This window comes from Urocampus carinirostris, chromosome 12 (assembly GCF_059441175.1).
Source record: "Urocampus carinirostris isolate Australia breed hairy pipefish chromosome 12, RoL_Ucar_1.0, whole genome shotgun sequence".
Taxonomy (NCBI): Eukaryota; Metazoa; Chordata; class Actinopteri; order Syngnathiformes; family Syngnathidae; genus Urocampus; species Urocampus carinirostris.
This window is the reverse complement of record NC_142360.1, coordinates 5192885-5215086: the sequence shown is the minus strand read 5'-3', so window position 1 is coordinate 5215086 and position 22202 is coordinate 5192885. Positions and strand designations below refer to the sequence as shown.

Here is a 22202-nt window from a genome sequence, read left to right as displayed (position 1 = left end):
GCTTATTGAAAGGAATGCAGACGTCCGAGTGTACATTTTAAGAATGGATAATTTAAGATAAAATGAGCTTCTAAACATGTCTTTTGAATCTATTCTTGGTTAGTAAAACTTACATTTTTATGGTTTTGGTTATGGTGGTTTAAATTATTTATATACTGTTGTTTATTTTTAAAATAAATCTAAAAACTTGTAAACACAAATTAGCAGTACAAACATAATTTTGATTTGAAAACTACAAAAAATACTGTCATGGGAAAAAAAACTGTAAGACTTTATAATTATAGATAACTTAATTGCCAGGAACATAACCCTATGTTCTTTCTTCAGAGACCCTAACCCTAATCCTAATGAGAGATGAGATGAGATAATTGCCAGGAACAAAACAAATTACTTACCTGGATAAAAAGCGTTAAACTGACTTCAAAAGAATTTCCTCCACCAGGGGTCACTACAAACACAAATAAAATCCTCACCGTGTCATTCCGGAGTCTTTTATTTCATCACATTGTCCCATCAATTCCTGGCCCCCCTTCATGATACTGTAAGTAAAATCAAGTCCATATCGCTTTAAACGTTACATAGTGATCACTTCTTTTCAAATAATTCGGTTCTAATGTGAAGCATAAAGCATGAACTTACTGCACCTTAACAAACCTAGAGAGACATTTCACAAAAACAAATATTTCTTGGCAAAATCTTATCCCATAGATAAGTGAGGAAAACATCACATTATCAATAAGATAGTTGATCTTATATAAAATAAATATTAAAGTGATAGTGTGTAATAATTCCCCACTAAAGGTGATTGAAGCTTAGAATGGGACTGAAGCTTGTGCATTTTAAGACACACCAGAAGGACAGGATACCACATTTCGAAGAGCAAGGATGAATTTAAGCTTGTGACAAGATATGAAAGCTGGTGTTAATCTCCGTGAGCAACAAAAGGCCAAGCGAGCTGGATAAACCGGGAGCAGCTGAAAAGAGTGAATAGGTGGAGTTGGTCAGCGCTTGTGTAGTGGCAAACATTAGCAGCTAACAGGAGAAAATAATAAATGTGACAGCCTGTGTGAAGCGTGACACTGGAGGACAAAGCAGAAGCTGCAAAAATGATCAAGTGACTAGCAGCAAGCTATAGCCTGCATCTATGTGGCTAACATGAGTGACTAGTGAAGGAAAAAAGTCAGATTTCTGAATCACAGGACTCAGCAACGTTTGCTTACATGATTAACTGTAAAAGGCGAGTGATATAGGACTGATACAAGGAGATAATGTCAAACTGCAGGCCATAGCCAACAATGAGTGGCTAACATGAGTGACTGGAAAAAGTAATAGTGGAAATAAAAGTCAAAGGTGCCTGAATCATGGGACTTAGCCAAGTTCACATACATGATAAGCTGTGTAAGGCGAGTGACACTGAATGTAGAGAATGGAGCAGGTAACAATAATAGCTGCTACTGGCAAGCCATTGCCCGTATCCAATTGACAACACGGGGGAAAGAGAAGGAAACAGTGGAAAACAAGCTCCAAATGCCTGGATTAACAGGACTCGGCGACCATCACGTTGAGGTCTCAGTTGGGTGGGATAGGTGGCAGTTAGGGCTTCCATAGAACCAAGATGGTGGCCAAAGAAGTTATATAACGTAAATTACAAACTTCTTGTTTATGAAATAGTACATGTCCATGGTAATATTTGAATCAAGTGTTTTATTTTAATAAATGAAGTATGTTTACAACACTAGAGGCCGCTACAAAATACACAGTGGGCCTTTAAAAATAATAACACATATTCTTAAGAGGTACCTCAGTGAAATATTAGGATTCAAATTGAGAACAAGTAGCAAAAAGTGTTTAACAGTCCGCGTGCATTCACATTTCAAGCATGAAAATAGATTTAAAAGAAAACAAGATATATGCACTATTAACAAAGCTCCAGGTTCTATGGAAGGTAGTCTCAATGAAAAAAATGACAGGCTGACCCTCAAAGCCTGCAATTTAACAAACAGGAAGTAGTAATGAGTAAATCTTCCAATAACAAATAAATATATCCTTGAGTATATGGAAAAACAACTCATGGGTTTGAAAAATCATTCCTGTTTTCAGTTAGTGTGGGTCGTGTTTTTTCAAGAGTAATGACGTAATATTTCAAAATAAATGTCTAAAACAAAAAGTAAGTGCTTTACTTGGCAATATTTATAAACCATTACATTTTCAATGTATTGCCAAACACACCACAGGTTGACTCATTGTTTTAGCTTAACAATGCAATTTTAACCATTATTAAGCATTCTGTTATGAAACATTGTCCTGTAGTACCAACTTTTCGAGTGACAGGACGTTTCCGCACAAAGTATCTAATTTTATCCTTTTTTTCATTATGTCTTGTGTGTTCTGAATTTTTAGTATTTTTTGCAGCAAAATGATTTTGACACGCATTGTTATCATTTTTGGTATATCATGTTATAATACCCTGACATTTCGTGTTAGAATGTAACAGCTGTTTGAATACTTTTTCTTCTATATAATACTTATTTTACCAAACAATGTTGTTTTTCTTTCCAATATGTTGTGACTTTGGTTTCTTCTCATGGTGTTACCTTTTTTGCGTCATGGCATAATGCTACCTTTTTCGAACGTTACAAATAATTTCGTATCCCAGTTCCCAAATTTAGTTAAATAAAGTTCTTAATTTTCCGGGTTTTTTTTCACACGCACACATACAGGCACATATTGCATACAAGCATACATACATTACTTCCTTTTGACATGTAGCGTTTTTGTAGTACAGTAGTCACTTAGTTGCAACAATAATTCTTCCATAGTATTCTATATACTTAATAACTATACACGTAAATACTTGTATTTTTACTTTTTCCGATATATTACGACTAAATTTTGTTTCACATGCAGCAATATTATAACTTCTATGTCCTAATATTTTTCATACCTTTTTTGTAGTATCGTAACTTTTGCAATACTTCATATGCCTTTATGTAGTCTTATACCATTTCAATTATTTCAATATATCGAAACAGAATGCCTTCATTTTGTGTCTGAACATTTTAGTACACTTTCTGTAATATAGTGACTTTGTTTTGATTCACAACAATATTCTATACAACTTTACAACATAATTCGTCATTGCGTTTCTTCATACGCTTTGCAATACATTGGGACTTAATTTTGTTTCGTACCTTTTTTTTGTACTAAAGTAACTGTGTTTATTTTGTCTGTCAACAAGTATTCTTCCTTAATTCTGTATACAACTTGATACGTAATAGCGTTTTTACAAATTTTTTCATTTTGTTTTGTTTCAATTTTTTTTTTTTGAAAAATGTGTTGTCTTCCACCGATTATTCTTTCTTAATAATCTACAGAATTCTTCTTCATATTTTTAAAATTATATTTATTATCATGATTTTATTTTGTAATACAATGTTTTTTGTATAAAAGTAACTTCATTTTGTCAGTAACGTGGCATTTTTTGGGCATCGTTTCCCATTTTTAGTGACTTAAATTTTATTCTATAGATGTCTATTACAACTTTTTAAATGATTGAAATTTAGTTGAAAAAATTGGATATTTTTTTCTATACTATATTCACCAAGAGAATAACCCGTCAACTTTGGGCAATCACATGGTCGTTTCGCTATTGTGGTTGTTCATGGTATCGTTGTCCTGGCAGATGAGCTGGTACGGCTTCTCGATTTCTTCGATGCCGGAATTTTGCACCTCCTCGTGTCGATTCTGCAACTCACTTCGAGACAGATGCTCCAAGATTCCCGCCCCGAGGGAGTCGCCAAGCACGTTCGTGGTGGTACGCAAGCGGTCTCTGAAGAAAGGAAAGGGGAGTATTACCCCAACGCCAGTGTTGGGAGTAACATGTTACAATGGAACTCATGCCTGGAACGCAGATATTTTTCTCTGTAACAAATACTGTAACAACATGTTACAACATGGTGCTTTACTCTGCTACTTATTAAAAGTATTGTCTTTTAAACCTTGGCGATTCTTCCTCACGACACATCAAAGATTAGGATTTCCTTTCTGCAGTATTCCTTGTAATTTCTACATAAGAGCTTAGCTTCCATCATAATAATATAATAATAATAATTTCATTTGTATTGTCATTCTTTGTAACAATGTACACAGAACGAAATGTCGATACACCTGACCCGTTGTAGCGAGCCGATGCAGCCGCAGCCAACAGAGGGCGCCGCCATTTTACCAATGTTATAAGTCTTAGGTATGACTCGGCCGAGGCGCGAACCAGCGACCTCCCAGTCTCAAAGTGGGCGCTCTACCATCTAGGCTGGTACATCATGTTTTCAAACCATTAATTAGGACAAAAATGACGGTCAAAATGAGTTTCAACTCGAAGTAACTAAGGGAGGGAGACAAATTTTAATTGGTTTATTATTGATAAGGGGACACAGGCTCTAGCATTATTATTTCAAAGATTTGATTAAATGGTACACAGTCACAAAAAAATTACCTTTTATCTGGAAAGCAATTTTGGCAGTTTTGTTGAATTTTGTCTTCAAATATAACGTGTGGCTCTCTCAATTTTTGCGGGGTGTTTCGGTTTTACAGCTTTGGGTCAAAAAGGTTACGGACCCGGGGTTTATACTCACATCTAGGCGGTAGTCAGAACTAAAAAAAGTAGAAAACTGAAACCAGGGGGTCAGTTTGGATGAACATATTTGGTTGTGTTACGAATAGCAAATTGAAGCCCCTGCGTTGGAGCGTTGTTGCATGGTGCATGCAATTTGATCCATCATACCGGCACTTGGACCTGACTGAGGCCATTATTTAGAACCTGCAGCAGAAGTCAGGAAGTTGTCGACTAGACTTGGCGTATAATCTATATTTAATGTTGATGATGTCTTGCAGAAGTACAACATGAGCCAGAAACTAGCTCAAACCATTGAAGAACTGTATGCCAATGCCAACAGTGCGGGACTGATCAATGATAACATTGAAGCGCGATTTAAAACCACAGTCGTGTGACAAGGCTGCATTCTCTCTCTAACTTTATTCATCTTCCTTGAGAGGATCATGTCCAAAGCAACATGAAGGTACAGTCCATATCAAAAACACAACATTGCTAGCTTCAGCTTTGCTGATAATGTTGCCGGATTGGCATGAGACCAACAGGTACTCACAAGAGCTGGTCAATTGCCCAGGCAAAGCATTAAGCCAGTATTTGATGGAAATCAGCACAGAAAAAAAGAAGTAATAACCACCAATCCCCAAGGTGTCACCACAAACATCACCATCATCCACAGAGAGCTAGAACCTGTCACCAAATCTAAATATCTTGGAGCTGTCATATCAGAAGAGGTGTCAGAACCAGACGTCCTGGCCAGGATAGTTCAAACCACAGCCGCTCTTGCCAGACTTAAACCCATCTTGAAGGGACAAGACCGTAGCAGCGAAATAAAAAATCGAAATATTCCATCTTCTTCTACAATTGTGAGACATGGACTCTCACAGCAAAACTGGCTGGCAAGACAATCCAGACCATGGAGATGTGATGCTACAGGAAACTTGTAGGTACCAGCTACTTAGCCCATGTGACAAACCAAACGGTGTGCAACACCCTCAGAAGGCACATTGGACCATACGAAGAACTGTTGTCAACTGTGCGCGGACGGAACTTCAGTGGTATGGTCACGTTATAAGATCATTAGGATTGACCGAGCTAATGTGACAGGGCACAGTCCTAAGGAGCAGGAAGAGAGGAAGACCTAAAAAGAAATGGGAGGACAACATTAAGGAATGGATAGGTTCCAACTTTTCCACGACCTACAGGCCAGGAACCGTCAACAGTGGAGAAAGTTGTCCAGAGTTGCGTCCTCATTGGTAGTATCTTGGCTGTGTTAGTTTGCAATCCCTTAAGATCGCAAAAGCCAAAAAATATGAAAGGTTCACCACTTCAGCTGGGTCGTGTAGACATACTCTTCTATTTCTTTTATTATGAGCCTATTTTAAGTAGTTCTAGGCGGCCAGCTTCAATGTGAGTATATACGGTAATTTGTAACTTTAAGAGTAAAGGACTACTTTTGGGTGTCAGCAATCTGGGTGTATGGGGGTATATGTGGTGGGGCAACACACTGACTTTTTAAATGAGGTAACTGTAAACAATGACTTCTTATCAGTAATGCACCCACAGGACAGTGACACAGAAAAGCAATTTTGTAATTGTAATCCTGTAATCCTTTGAGACATTTTTGTGATTAAGGGCTGTATAAATAAATGTGACTTGACTTGTAAAGCTCTTATAAATGCTACATTTTTTAAAAATGTATTTATATATTTTTTCAGCCAGTATAAACCATAAACATGATATATACAGGAAATCATTTGACACCCGAACCTCTCGACGCCGGGTTTTTTAGACCCAACTGCTGTGTTGGGAGTCATTAGGTGACCAAACACCCCAATTCCAACCCTTAATGCCGAGCGCCAAGCAGGGAGGCAATGAGTACCAATGTTATAAGTCTTAGGTATGACTCGGCCGAGGCTTGAACGAGCGACCTCCCAGTCTCGGAGCGGGCGCCCTACCATCTAGGCTACCGAGCTGGTACATAGGGGAGACAATGACATTTAGGCGGAAAGTCCCCAACCAATCACCCGTCAAGCTGACATTTAATGGGTAACTCACAGGAACCAATCCACGGCGATGATGAGAGATATATCCTCAGTGGGCAGTCCCACAGATGTCAATACGATCACCATGGTAACCAGGCCGGCTTGAGGGATGCCTGCTGCTCCGATGCTGGCGGCCGTTGCCGTGATACTGAGTGGGCGGATGGAGGAGAAAATAACATTGCCGTGCAGAAAGACATACTTGGAATCCACATGATAATTAGTGGTATAGTTTCCTTGACAACAGTGTAGACAGGTTAAGTACTTTGGATGGTGTTCTAATGGATTAATCCAATTTTTAAAAGTTTAAAAGCGTTTTTTTGTAAGAGGTGATTGTGATATTTTGGTCTAAATCTGAAAAACAGAAAATATTCAAATACAATTAAAAAAGAATATATGTATATAATATCTTAATGGTTTGGCAAACAATATTTCTTATTATAATTGTTATGTGGTACTGGCGTAGTGCATGTGTGGTTCCCTTGTACAAAAGGAAAGGTGACGGGCTGGTGTGTAGAACAGTAAGACCTCGCAACTCCGCGGTTGGACGTTCGCAGCTTCAGAGCTTCACGGTCTGTAATGGTTAAAAAAAAAAAACTTTTTTTAATGTTTTATATATATATATATATATATATATATATATATATATATATATATATATATATATATATATATATATATATATATAATTTTTTTTTTTTTTTAAGGGGCATCGCGGTGGGGGGTCACTCCCGGGCCGCACGACGGAGCGAGTTCGGCGGACGCGGCATCACACGGCGCGACGCGAGAAAAGGCGGCGGGCGTGATTGGGCTACCCACGTAACTGGGGGGAACCCGCTCGTCCGACAACCCCAGTAGCGCGGCGCGAAGACAAGCGGCCGTCCGCGCGTGGCGGGCGAAAATCAGCGGACGTGCGCGGGACCCCTGTAACTGTGTCGGTGTCGTGCGTATCGCGCCCGAAAGTACCCGAGCTGCGGGTTAGGGGCTTGCTCGCGGGAGCGACCAAACGGCACCCGCGGTAAAAACCCTGTCGTGAATTTGTCTCCGATCGTCCCGGGTGGACATAAAATCGCCCAGCTGTACGACTCTTAGCGGTGGATCACTCGGCTCGTGCGTCAATGAAGAACGCAGCTAGCTGCGAGAACTAATGTGATTTGCAGCTGCGATTGGCTGGCAACCAGTTCAGGGTGTCCCCTGCCCACTGCCCGGAGATGGCTGGGATGGTCTCCAGCCCCCCCACGACCCTAATAAGGATAAGCGGTGCAGATAATGAGACGAGATTTTTTTTTTTTTTTTTTTGGGAAGGGGAGTCGCTACTTCGCAGATTTTCACTTATCGCGGGTGGTTTTGTTCCCATTAACCGCGATAACCGATGTCTTACTGTAATTTGAGAGGTATAAGTCTATTGAGTGTGTTGGGAAAGCTTCATAGCAGGATTTTGATAAAAAAAAATAGGGGATAAGACAGGAGTACCTGGGGAGAACAATGTGGATCCAAAACCAAGCCCACCCCTGATCCAGTCAATGAAAAGATTTGTTAAATTACCTAATCGTGAGAATCTGTCCAAAGTTTAGGTCCATGCCATTAACTTGTGCGATAAAAATGGCCGCCACAGCTTCGTAGAGGGCTGTGCCGTCCATGTTGATGGTGGCACCCACGGGGAGAACAAAACGGGTCACCCTTTTGTCAACACGGTTGTTCTCCTCCAGGCATCGAAACGTAATCGGCAGAGTAGCGGAGCTGTTGATAGACAATCACAACAAAAACAAAAAACAAGATCAGTACTGGATTATTTATCTATTGATCAGTGGTTCCTGTTTTAAGCGCTAAATTTGATTTTTTTTTTTTTTTGTAGTATTATTGCACTTGAATTTTTGTAATTTTTGTAACATTACTGTAGTCGGGTAATGTTTACGTCGGAATATTTTTGTTATGTAGTATTACTGTAGTGGTATTTCTGTAGAAATATTTTTGAAATATACCTATAGAAGTATGTCATATTCGGACCAATTTTGTAAATTGATCTCATATTGGGAATAATGTTCACCTAGAGGAGGTTCCCAGGGCAGTGATGAGCGCCTGCAGCAAACCACCGATGAAGTTGTAAGGGTTTTTCCGGGTCACCAGCAAGTAAAGCAGTGGCAGCACGAACAATCCGTGTATGAAGAGGCCCAGGATGACCGACATAGTGTACATGGCCAGCTGGCCGCCCATCTGTGCCAGATCCTTCATCTCCATGATCTTGCCCGCGATCAGAAAGAAGATGCCTACCGGGGCGTACCTGTCGTGACGATTTTTCCGTTGAATAAAAATAATTGGGAAGCAAAAACATGATAACCATGACCTACAAAGAAGGCACATGAATCGCCGGCCTCGCAAAATTGCTTGGCTGTAAACAATCGACAATTGGGACAGTTCTTTAAAATAAGGAGGCGATCAAAGCAAGAAAATCTAAAGACATCACAATCCTTGCGAGTGAAAGTTTCAAAATCAATTTTCTTAATTTGCCGTCTTCTCCCCCCGTCTCCATCCACACACTACTCCACTAGACCAGATCAAGTCCTGGTACACCAAAGTAAATAAAATTCAATTTTTGTTTTCTGCGTATATTTATCAATTTATTTTATTACATGCATGAACTGTATAATGTACTTAAGCAGTTATTAAAATAACAATATAGTATGTAATGTTTTTTTTTTAGGGTACAGAACGCAATTCACTAATTAACATAGGTTTCTATCCCGCAACATACGAAAATTTAACTTTGCGATTCCAACCTTATAATGGTTTCATCTCATATTGTGAGGGTCTCCTATATATACAGGCCTATGAATGGATCCCTGGCCACAGTGGGTATAGGTCAGGAAAAACTATAGTATCAAACATCCCTATGATAAGTAACAAGGGTTACATTCTATATAATTGTGAGTATGTGTGCGAGCTGACCAAATAATGACAGCCACCAGCCTCATGATGGCTTCGTTAAGGCAGTCGAAAAAGTCCCTGAGGGCCCGACCCTTGAGCTTCATTTTGCCGATGACCAGACCAAGGCACATGGAGAAGACGACCAAACCCAAAGCGTTGACGCCATCGGCAGAACCAGATACCGGCACCATTTCCTCCTGCATTTCCTACAGGAGACGGTTGTCACGGTGACGCTTGAGGTGGATGGATGACACAAGGGCTTACCTGCGCCGTGCTGAGGTTGAGGCTGACTTTTGTGGCGTTATCAGTGGAGTTGAGGATCCCTGTGTCGTTTTTAGGATAGGAACACCTCTTATATGTGGTTTTGTACTGCGAAATACAGTTTAAATTGAATTTTTCTGAAAAATAAAAATAAAAAACAAGGGGTACACGAGAACTTTTTTCCAAACATAGAGAAATGGCTGTGTCAACATTAACCATGCATACCAGAACGTCTACTTAAGTTTTGGAGCATTTAAGCCTGGATGCGACTATTAAGAAGACTACTTGTATCATGGCAGAAAGTCAGTGACGCATAAAGATTTTAAAAGCACATTAACCAGTTGTAATCAATAACGGATGAAATCCAGCTCCTTAAGACCCAATACAACCAACAGGCCAACTTGTTTTTTTTAACTGCATGCTATATGTCTTAAAAATATACATAACACACAAACACAAGTGGCTCAAAGTGCCTATCAGGTCTTCTTATTTCTATCAGAGCGATAACTGCAATGTTATAATTTGTTATCGGTATAGGCCTGAAAGTTATCGTGCATCCCTTAAAGAATGATTACAAAATTATGTATTCCTACCTGTTTGAAGCAAGCTTCAACAAGATTGGGTGGAAACATGTTCCTGTGACGGAGGTTAAAAATATTTTTGATTTTGAGACATTCTAAAATGGCATGTGAATGGAAAAAAGCACATTTCAAAGCTGAAAACCAATTTATCTTAATTGGAACATTAAGTACAACTATAAAAGAGGGACATTTATTCTTGGTTTTTAATAGAAAAATATGATTTGAAAACTTTTCAAAACTTTCATTAATTTAATTTATTCACTGCCAGCCCAGTTAAAACACTGCCAGCCAACTTAAATACACAAGTGTTGAATATTATGAATGTTATAAATAAAATGTAAAAGAAAAACAATAATAAAATAAATAATAATTAAAAAACGTGTGATAAAACAAAAATTAAAATAAATAATAAAAAAAACATTCAAATGAGTTTTCAATTTTTAAACATATTGTAATATTATATTTAAAAAAACTGTTAAAAATATGAAAACATAAATAATTGCGTTTAATATTAAAAGAAATATAATTAAAAACATCCAAATCAATTCATAATATCCAATTTATAATATCCTTTTGAAAATTTACAAATAAATAAAATAAGACAAAATATAATTAAAATAATAAAAGCCAATAACGATTTTCAGTATTAAGATGAGGCCAGTAACCAATATTTGTAAATGTATTAAAAATTGGCGCAAGAAATTTTTAATGAAAAAGAAAAAAGAGTAGTAACCTAACATTCATAGCAAGAACAACTACAAAATGTTAAATCCCATTCCGTCGATGAAAGAAATCACCTGATGAGGTCCAGGAAGGCGTCCGTAGCTTGGACCAGTTCTACGTTGCTGCTTTTGTCTACCGGACTGTCCCGGCTACCTTCACCAGGCTTGACGATGACGACGATGACGATTCCAATGAAAACGGCAATCAGGGTTGTCACCATGTAGTAGACCACGGCACGCGCTCCCATTTTACCCGATGCCTTTCCATCCAGAGAGGACATTCCTGCAACATTATTTCAATTATTTCAATAGAAAAATATCTAGACTACCTCTCTCACACTATTGATGATGTCATTGACACCCATACCATAAACAGATACCAGAAGTATATTAAATTACTTCCGCTACATAACCCAAAAAACATGTACCAGTATCTATGATTTCGACAAATGATATTTTTCTTTTAAACTGGATAAAATTATTAAATTAAAGTAATCCTTCGCTTTGGGTGGGGGTTGCATTCCAAAAATGTCCCGCGATAGTCAAAACACGCGTGGTAGAAACCTTTATTTATTTGATTTTTTAATTTTTTATTATTCAAGATCAAACCTAAATTACGGCCTTATGTATTATTTTAATCAATACAAGTAATGTTCTTATTTTTATTTTATTTTTTTACAAATAACATTAGTACTGTTAATTTATAAGTTTAAAAATGATCTTCCTATTTTTTCACACAATTATATAGATTATACCTTGTCAGTCGACATTAATTTACACGATAATTTACTGCCATCAAGTGAGAGTCATGGAAAACTGCCTTTACCTTAGAGCAGGGATGTCAAACTCAATTGCACAAGGGGCCTAAATTCAAAACACACTTAAGGTCGCGCGCCAACCAGGATAAACATTTATTGAACACACTTTAACTTAATGTTTTTGGAACATAAATATGAATAAAAACAGACAAGAATATTAAATATAAACCTTAAATCACTTATCCAGTATTTATTATTTTGCTCTAAATAAAAATAGCTTGTTAAATTATACAACTTAGAACTTAACTTAAACAACTTAACATTAAAATAACATTCAAATTCCTTTGCTCCTATGTCAATGTATATATGAAAAAAAACTTAAATACCCCAAAAGATTTTGCTCTCCTTAATATATCTCCTGTCAAAAGCCGAAATATGAAAATGCTACAAAACCTGGAAATATACATAAAACATGTATTTTTCAGAAATAACAATTCTAATCATTCCGTTTTCTTTGCTCTTATGACTCTGATTTGATCATTTGCTCTGATCGCAGTCGGACACTGTGTAGTTCTTTGCAGAATTGTGTTTTCAGCGCGGCGAAAAGGGTATAGTATATATATGGTATATAGCAGGGGTCGGGAACCTTTTTGACTCAAAGAGCCATAAAAGCAAAATATATTAATTTTATTTTGGGAAAGAGCTACACCATATATTATGAGACATATTTACTAAATTGCTAAACCCGCACCCCAGAAAAAAAACTTAGTCTTCAGCACATTTATTTTTGATGATTTGATAAAAATTATGAAAAGAGAATAATGCCAGAGCCCGTGTCCCAAAATCAACAAACATACCACTTTACACTTGTCTCTTTCTTGCAATTACTCAAGATCGGTTAAACTCATTTTGACCCTTTTTTCCTACATATTGGTTTCAAAACCAGATGGAAGCATTTATTTGGTAAAAACGTCACAACATTCTGAGAACAGAGAGCCTGATGTGCTTACTTTTGGCGCAGACGGAGTAGGGCGAGAGATGGCAGGGAGTGCTTGCACTTTTTGCATAGCTCCACCCATCCCTCCCACTCACCCAATCAAATGTGCCTTACAGTTATGTGTTACAGAAACCATATATTCTGTCATCAACAATCATTTTTGAAAATGTGCCAAGGACCCTTATGTTGCTCCAGAGCAAGTTTAGCTGGTGGAGAGATCAATATTTATTGCCGATAGAAAGCATCTTCCCCTGTTTAGCCAATCAGAATGCAGAATACAATGTACAATAAAAACGCAAAGAAGCCATACCGCCATAAGTTAACCAAAATACTGCAAGGGATTACTGTATTATTAATCTTCTAAAATCTAAATTCTAGAGGGCAGCCAATGCTAGAGTTGTTCACCAGTACTTTTAAATAATGCCAGTATCAGCCCTGATGTTGTATCAGTACTTTTCCATTTATTATAATAAAAATATTACATAAAAATGGCAATTCAAAAAATGAATAAGAACACCTAACGTTTTTAAATGTATTTTGTTGTAGTCGTGCATTTATATTTACGGATAATGATTATAATAATAGGCATATATTCTATTATTATGTATAATCCATGTAATCAATATCAAATTATAAAACTATGTATCCATTATCTAATTGACTTATTGTTTAAATGAAAGAGAAATGTGAATTTAAGGGTAATATTAATAATATTTACCTTTCACAGGTATTCATTATCAAGAAATGTCAATTCAAAGGGATATTGTTATTTGATGTATTTATATTTATAAATGAGAAGAATATATAAATATTTTGTTCTGTATGTTTTAATTTAGGTTATCAATATCAAGTCATACAACTATAATTGGTTATTTTAATGTTTACTTAAATTGCAATTAATGAAGCAGTGAGCCAAACTTGTCACCTGTGACCAGACTGGAAACGATGAGAGGCAGCACCAGCATTTTCAGCATTCTCATCAACAGCTCACCAGGGAATGAGAAGTACTTGATCTCTCTCTGGGTCAAGTTGTGGGAACGCAAAGCAAAACCCAGGACGATGCCTGGAAAGTAAAAGGTTGAAAAAATATAAAGACCGAAAAACTTTAAGCAAGACAACAACCCTCACCTAATACCACGGCTGCGACGGTTAACAAAACAAAGAGGTTCCTTTTTAAGAAAGCTTTGACACTCTCCTTGCTGACGGAGCCCATTTTCTCCTTCATATCGCTCGCTTTCCTCTCCATGACGGCACAAATTCGCCTCCTCAAGTGGGTGGTCTCGGACTCCGTAGCAGCTGTGTCACTGTCTATGTTCAGAAAAAGGTTGGTGAGGCTAGCCGGGGGCTTCTCGCTCATCATCAGCTCTAGAACCTGGTCCAGGAGGCAGGTCTCGTGGGAAACTGGACAAAAGGGAGGAAAGTTGGATAAGAATTGAAATACAAGGGTTAAAGAAATGTATACACATCCTTTTTCTCTTTTCCATCTTAAAAAGATAGTGTAATCAACAAGCACTAGAGGTCGCTGTAGCCTAGAATGTAGCTCAGGCGAGTACATTCAAAGAAGACGCACTACGGAAGAAGGATACCACTTGGCAAAATTCTAACGCCTACTTCCATTCGATATTTCCTTTCGCAAGCAAAGATAAATTCTAGGTTTGAGAGCATTCTCCATTCGGGCCCCAGTGATGTGGAATGCATCTTTGTGGGAGTGTTTGAATCTAGGCTTAAAACACACTTGTATTCAATAGCCTACAAATTATGTTGAACTCAGAAAGCTGTCAACTATTCGGTTATTACCTATATTTCATGTTGATGATGTTTGTGTTTTATCTGTACCACCCTTTGAGTCATTTCTTGTGAGGAAGGGCTATACATGACTTGACAACAACAAAAAGATCCAATAGCGTAGCTGAAGTTGGTCAGAGCTAGTGGCTAAGAGGAGGCTTCTAGAAAGGCTAGAAAAAGTTTGCAAGGCCAAAGCAGAAGTTGTCTGAATCGTGAAACTCAGCCACGTTCACTTGCATGAGCAGCTGTGAAAAGCGCATAGCATTGAAGGGCAGCTAACAATAATAATACTAGGGCTGCAACTAACGATTAATTTCATAACTGAAGAATCAGTCGATTTTTTCGATTAATCGGATTTCTTAAAGATATTTCTAATTTCCTCCTTTTTATTCAAATATTGAAGTTTTGGACTTATAGAAAACTAAAGCATAAAACAAAATATTAAATTTAAACCTTAAATCACTTATACAGTATTTATAATTTTCCTCTAAATAAAAATAGCTTGTTAAATTATACAACTTAGAACTTAACTTAAACAACTTAACATTAAAATAACATTCAAATTCCTTTGCTCCTATGTCAATGTATATATGAAAAAAAAATATCCCAAAAGATTTTGCTCTCCAGACACTGTGTAGTTCTTTGCAGAATTGTGTTTTCAGGGCGGCGAAAAGGGTATAGAATATATATAGTATATAGCAGGGGTCGGGAACCTTTTTGACTCAAAGAGCCATAAAAGCAAAATATATTAATTTTATTTTGGGAAAGAGCTACACCATATATTATGAGACATATTTACTAAATTGCTAAACCCGCACCCCAGAAAAAAGCTTAGTCTTCAGCACATTTATTTTTGATGATTTGATAAAAATTATGAAAAACTTTAATTATCTTTATAGAGCATATTATTTTATGAAATGTTTATTTTTTTAGTACAAATCAGGTTACTTATACAAACCTTAAACATACTTATAAAACCTTGAACATACATTCCATACAAAATATAACACTGAAGCAACTTACGAAAAAATTCAGGTTACGAACGATCTGATCTCGTTCGTAAGTAGGCCAGCGTCTGTATTACCATCTGTGCAAAGCGAATGACACGGAAAGAAATAGCAGAAGCAGCTAACAATAACAATAGCAAATGGCTGTGAGCAATAGTCTGCAACCAAGGGGCTACAAAGAAAGAATGAAAAAGTGAAATTAAAAGGATGCCTAAATTATGGGACTCAGCTAACCTCACATACAGGCCTCAGCCATGGGAGGGCACGTAGCTGTGAAGTTCTTTAAAAACCAGAGGGACAAGATAGCTTCAAAAATTGGTCATTTGGGCTTTCACAGTAGCAAGATGGCAAAAAAAACATGTCAGCTTATTTAAGCTGTGTAATATGATTGCATATTTCTAAACCTTAAATCAAATGTATGTGATTGCTTGTATTTCAATCAACAGATTTTAGTCAAACAAATTAAGTACTTTTACACAACTAGGTAAACTTATTTTGTGCCAGTGTACAAAAATATTTAAAAAGAAAATTGATTTAAAACTGTCACGTCTTATTCTGAGTGCATTTATTGTCATTAATCAAGTATAATGAAATTTGAGCTCCACCACAAGTGCACGCATAAATGGGAATAAGAAAAGCCATCCATCATCTGCACCGCTTATTTCTCAGTAGGGTCACGGGGGTGCTGGAGCCCATCCCAGCTATCTTCAGGCAGTGGTCAGGGGACACCCTCAACTGCTTGCCAGCCAGTCGCAGGGCACACACACTAGGGACAATTTGGACCAGCCAATTAACCTGAAATGCATGTCTTTGGAATGTGTTAGGAAACCGGAGTGCATGAAGAAAAAACATGCAAGCACAGGGAGAACATGCAAACTCCATACAGGAAGGTTCGTTCTCATGACCTCAGAACTGTGCAGCACACGTGCTAACCACTGCGCTGGAATAAGAAAACATGTTCAATGTAAATAGAATGAAGTAAGGTAAGACAATTTGAGCAATAAAACCAAAATTGAGCTACAGTCGTTTATAAAGTGTTTGAAGAGGTGCTACATTTAAAAGAAAAAAACGACGAGAAAACGTGTTTTTTTTTCTTGAGCACATAATAAGAGAAAAAGGTCGGAAATGGCATAAAAGCACATCATTATATTGTAATAAATAATCTGCCAATGTTTATGCAGCTCTCAGTTAAGAACACCGTATTAAATAATTTTACCTAATTTCCTACCAACACTGTTAAATAGAATAAACATATATCGAGATAAATGCGCTTACAAAAATACACGCACAGATTGAGCGCAATAATTTTAATTCATTAGACACGTGCGTACAAGCTAAACCGAGAAGCTAATTTACATTAAAAAATATAAGGACACTCTCTGCTTTAACAGTAATTTGAAAAAGTAGTTGAAAGTAAAAACAATAATAATATTTAGGGACTTGACATAAATCCAATTTACTTACCGTTTAAGGACTTGTGGAGCGAAACATAAAAAGTGGTAGGAAATGCGTCGCGGCGACGTTCTTATTCAAATGGGTTCTAATGTTTTTCTGACACAGGCCTCAAACGCATCGATTTATACGTGAAACGGTTAGAGCAAATAATGGGCGGAGTCATTATCAGCTTTTATTACGACGTTATTTATTACATATCATATTGTTGTTACGATAATAGTTGCATTTTGGTGTAAAGATTCCGTCATTTTTGTGGCTTTTTTGGGAAGCAGAATAACTATGATTATGGCGACCAACTTTAACTAAATTTGTTTAAAATTAGGAATACACGATAATTAATGATCCAAAGGGAAAACGGCTAAATACGATGTCACAAATATGGCCCGAAAATACAAAAGGAAAGACCCTAAAATTAGTCATTTGATGCCATGCAAAAATATTAAATCAGCCTACACCACGTGTTAGGAAAAAATGAAGTATTTTTATAAGATTCATTAGAATGTATTGGCTTGGAAAGGGATGGGCGCCAACAGGCTGTACTTGGCCAAGACACACCACAGGAAATGGTGCCCCTACCACTCGTGTGCTTAAGGAATCCGACCAACCAATTAACCATTGAACTCCGTTATTTGCCAACTGCTATAGAGCCTTTATCGTGTGCCTTTACCTTTTCAAAATGAGCACAAGGAACGAGAGAGGTTGCCCATCAACAGTCAGCCGACACTAAAGATTCTAAACATTTGTGTTTCTCGTAAGAATATACAGTATTTGGATTTTCTATGGCGGTAGTAGCAGCACAACTTGGTTTTGTCTCCTCTCTACCTCTCTCTGATTTGTGCAAGGCACTGGAGATCTGCCCCTGTCATGATTACCGATGTGATGCACCTGTGTCCGCTCCTTTGGCGCCAACTGCCTAGTACTCTGATTGGTTCCCTGTCCCTTTTTAAACCCACATCTATCTGTCACCTATTGTCAGTCTGTCTGCGAACCTCAGTTTACTCTCTGCAAGCTTTTCGACCCTGACTCACTCCTGTTTTTGGTCCTGTCTGTTTCCCGGCTCCGACCCGTTTTTTGATCTTGACCACGTCTACTCCCCTCTCCTGGCTTACGACTCGTTGCTGATCCCGACCATGTTTTTTTGCTCTCCTGTCCCGGCTACTGACCTGTTTTTTCCGTTCCCGACACCGCCATGGCTCGCCACGGAAGTGCTACTTCCGCGCTCAGAGCAACCTGCTTCCCGCGACAAGCGATCACATGTGTGCAATCCTTTCCTTTCTTCCCAATAAAACTGAGAGAAACGTAAAAGCAAGTGGGTCCTGTCTCCATTCTTGTCCTGAAAGCCCCGTCACCAGTCATCAGACACCACTTGTTTGAAAATTCTAAGCATTTGTGTTCCTCATTAGAATGTATTTTAATTTTCTATAGAATTAGTAGCTCAAGTTGATCATGTCTTCTCTGTACCTCTTCATAATGAGCACAAGGAACCAGAGATGTTGCCCATCAACAGTCAGTCAATACTACTTCAGATTCAGATTCAGATTCAGATTTACTTTATTGTCATTCGTGTACACGTGTATACAGAACGAAATGTCGATACATCTGACCCGCACAGGTTCTTTGAACGTCAGCCGGGATAGATAAGATTAACCATGTCTTCGTCAGAATTTTAGCGCAGCAGTTCGTCATCTCGCGGTTCGATGCCACTTCCACTTGTAAAGATTCTAAATATTTTTGTTACTCATGAGAATTTATTTGTACTTTCTATAACAGTTACCGTGCATCCCTCTTTCAAACAATAAAGTAAATGAACTAAAGGGTCATATATTGTGTATCTGGTATTCATTAAAATGTGCCCCTTTTTTTAAGTTGCAATATTTCTTCTCTAATTCTATGTATATATAAACAAATGAAATTCGTAAAATAGAATAATTGCTAAAACGGAATCATAGCAAAGTCTTCATTTAAAACTCAATATTGTCGCTTCTACTGCGAGAAGAAGCTCGTGCAGCATTTTGCACCATAAGAGAAAATCACTTTGGACCACCTTGTCAAAATATTACGCCAAGCTCCGGTGGCTTGATCACTTATCTTAACTTATCACATTTTCTCATTCAATCCTTTCACTAATGAAAAACAATTTAAAATAGACTCCAAAATCAAAACTCACCGCTCATGATTTAAGGGGTTGAAATACTGTAGTCCAATCTAGGCATGAGACTTACTGCAATGTGTTAGTGGCCAGAGGTGACACTACCAACGATGTGATATGCTCTTCTGCCCCCAACAGCCCACAGACATAAAAAGCCTCTCACATGTTCTGACCTTTTTATACCTGCACGTCAACTCACTGAGCACACAACGATTAGAGTGCGAGCGCCAGTGGACAAAAGGCCAGCTATCCTTGATGTTCTGTTCTCAACTAGTCCTTGATGTGTCAAAAAGATCTACTGGATTTAACTTTGACTATCAAACTTCAAAATGATGAAACAACTGATTGTGGGAGTTGGATGGATGGATGGATGGATGGATGGATGGATGGATGGATGGATGGATAGATGGATAGATGGATGGATGGGTTGATTGAAGGATGGATGGACCGATAGTCAAATTTGATGGATGGATAGAAGGATGGATGGATGGTGGGACAGAATGAAGGGATGGACAAATGAATAATCAAAAGTGTTTAAAAAGTGGACGGACGGACGGACGGACGGACGGACGGACGGACGGACGGACGGACGGACGGACGGACGGACGGACGGACGGACGGACAGACAGACAGACAGACAGACAGACAGACAGACAGACAGACAGATAGATAGATAGATAGATAGATAGATAGATAGATAGATAGATAGATAGATAGATAGATAGATAGATAGATAGATAGATAGATAGATAGATAGATAGATAGATAGATAGATAGATAGATAGATAGATAGAGACTTAATCAAGACAATCAAGAGTGTCAGATAAATGAATGGATGAAAAGATAGTTGATATAACTGACAGAAAGTTGAATGAATAGAAGGACAGATAGTCATAAGGAAGAACAGATGATGGACATACAAACTAAAATACTTTCTATCAATAGAAATAGATTTGAAAAAACGGACATCAATTTGGCTGTCGTGTGATTACAAAGAAAAAAAATGAGATGAGCAGATCGATACCTTCCTGGAAGTCATGAGTCTGACTGTCATCAAGTCGTCAGCAAGACCCTCCCTTGAAGAAGCTGCAAAACAAAGATAATAAAAACCTTCTTGCCCAAACAAGCCATCCAGAAAAGTTGCACGCACCTGGAAGGAAAGACGCTCCTCTCTCCTTCTTTGCGCACCGAAAATGAACTGAGGCTAGCCCACGCATTAAGACCCCCAACCCGAGCACCGTCGGTCGGAGCAGGGGAGGAGGAGAGCTGAAGCATCCTTCATTGAGGAAGAAGAACAAAGAATTACCAGGACAAACTCAACAATCGGTTCAAAAAGCCTTCTTATCTAATTTACGTCACATTTAGTGCTCTAAATTAACTCATATCAATGTATTATTTAAAAACTGCGTATTTATATATAACTATATAACTTTATTAGTGTTATTTTACTCCCTTAACTGTCCCTTAGGAGGGCACAGAAAGGTTTGTTTACGCTAGCTTAGTCTTGCTAGCTAATAGCTATGTCACTTGATTTATTTGCCTAAACAGTCCCATATAGAAGAGGGTAGCAGGCTTGTTTGCAGCTAATGTGCTACGTGCTAGCTAATAGCTGTGTTACCTGGTAACTTATAGCGCTACTTAATTGACTAAACCGACCCATTTGGGCAGTAACAAGTTTGTTTACAGTTAATGCTAGCTTAGTCTCACAGGCTAACAGTCATGTCATATTGTTGTAGAAGAATGTTTGTTCTCCGAATACACATGTATGCTAACAATCGTAACTGCTATGGCTAGTCTTGATAGCTAACGTGATAGCTGTATTGATAAAGCTGAATTTGTGTCCTCGGATTATTTGTCCACATAACTAGTGAAGGATTTTATACATTTTATAAAGGATATTATAAAATTAACTACAAAGTAAGTACATGTACTCAGTGTGATGCAGTAGAGAGATTCACTGACTGTTTTTCTTCAAGGTACATTAGAAGGTTAGCTGTCTGGAATGCATCAGATGTATTTTGATAACAGAATTCCTGTGAGTGCTGACGGGAGAAGGCCAGACGCACAAGGACAAACATCGCGACGCCCTTCAGCGAGGAGGTGGTGAAGCTGGCACCTGGCGCGCCCATGGGAGGAGTCGGCACGCCCATAGGAGGAGTCAGCACGCCCATGGGAGGAGGAGCCGGCAGGCCAGCTTGTGAAAAGACGTGGACAGAGGAACTTCAGAAGATAGATCGAGAGGGACAATCGAGAGAGAGGCTCGACGAAGAGCGACACTAAATCGGCTAATTCGATGGAATTCCTTAGTTAGATACTTTAGGAGAATAAATCTGCCCCTGTGTGGAAATGCCGGTCTCTTGTTCATTTTTCCATAAAGAAACGAGCATGCATTGTTAGCCGAATGTAAGTTGTGTTTGGTTAATTGAGTCGGATAACTAATTCGAGTAAATTGGTAAACGATACGATTTGTAATATTAACCATATTTTCCACACTATAGGGCGCACCTAAAATACAGTATTATTTTATATTATAATACAGTGCGCCTTATATATGGATCAACATTAAGTCGCAAAGACTTGCAACTAAAGCAAGCAGCCGCCGACTGAATTTCCCCCGAAGGCAAAGTAGTCCACGGTGTATGCTGGGATTTATATACCAGCATTTCATTTCCTAACCAATGTGTCAATCATCATTTGAATCAGTAACTATTGGCTAAAGTTATTTGGAGGTAAAGGGGGCGGATCCTTTTTATCATTTACAGGCTCGCATGGGCTAAAGGGGCAAAACAAAGCCTGCAATTGGCTGAAAAAGATGAATGTGAATCACACATTGGGTTGCACTACGGCATAGAGAAAACATTTTTTTACTATTCTGTATTTGTAAATATTTTACTCTCCTGGATTTACTACACTC

The 22202-nt window shown here is 38.1% G+C and overlaps 1 protein-coding gene and 1 long non-coding RNA gene across 5 annotated transcripts; one reads left to right on the top strand and one right to left on the bottom strand.

The window, feature by feature from the left end:
- Positions 1–1684: 1684 nt before the first annotated feature.
- On the bottom strand, positions 1685–20561 carry slc1a6 (solute carrier family 1 member 6). Of its 4 annotated transcripts, XM_088348932.1 has the most exons (13): positions 20439–20555; positions 20313–20374; positions 14265–14293; positions 14021–14200; positions 13818–13955; positions 11213–11420; positions 10428–10470; positions 9838–9942; positions 9595–9779; positions 8696–8929; positions 8194–8388; positions 6665–6799; positions 1685–3829 (listed from the first exon to the last, which is right to left on the bottom strand). In XM_088348932.1, the coding sequence occupies exons 4-13, from the start codon at positions 14136–14138 to the stop codon at positions 3631–3633; spliced, it is 1560 nt and encodes a 519-aa protein (XP_088205058.1). In that variant the 5' UTR covers positions 14139–14200; positions 14265–14293; positions 20313–20374; positions 20439–20555; the 3' UTR covers positions 1685–3630. The 4 variants fall into 4 exon arrangements, with proteins under 4 accessions (XP_088205058.1, XP_088205056.1, XP_088205057.1 ...); XM_088348930.1 differs by having other exon boundaries at positions 14021–14293; positions 20439–20556; XM_088348931.1 differs by lacking the exons at positions 20313–20374; positions 20439–20555 and adding an exon at positions 17149–17227 and having other exon boundaries at positions 14021–14293.
- LOC148354726 (uncharacterized) lies at positions 20331–21635 on the top strand. Its single transcript, XR_015852179.1, has 2 exons — positions 20331–21205; positions 21265–21635. It is a non-coding gene; the product is annotated as an uncharacterized LOC148354726 (long non-coding RNA).
- The last annotated feature ends 567 nt before the right edge of the window (positions 21636–22202 follow it).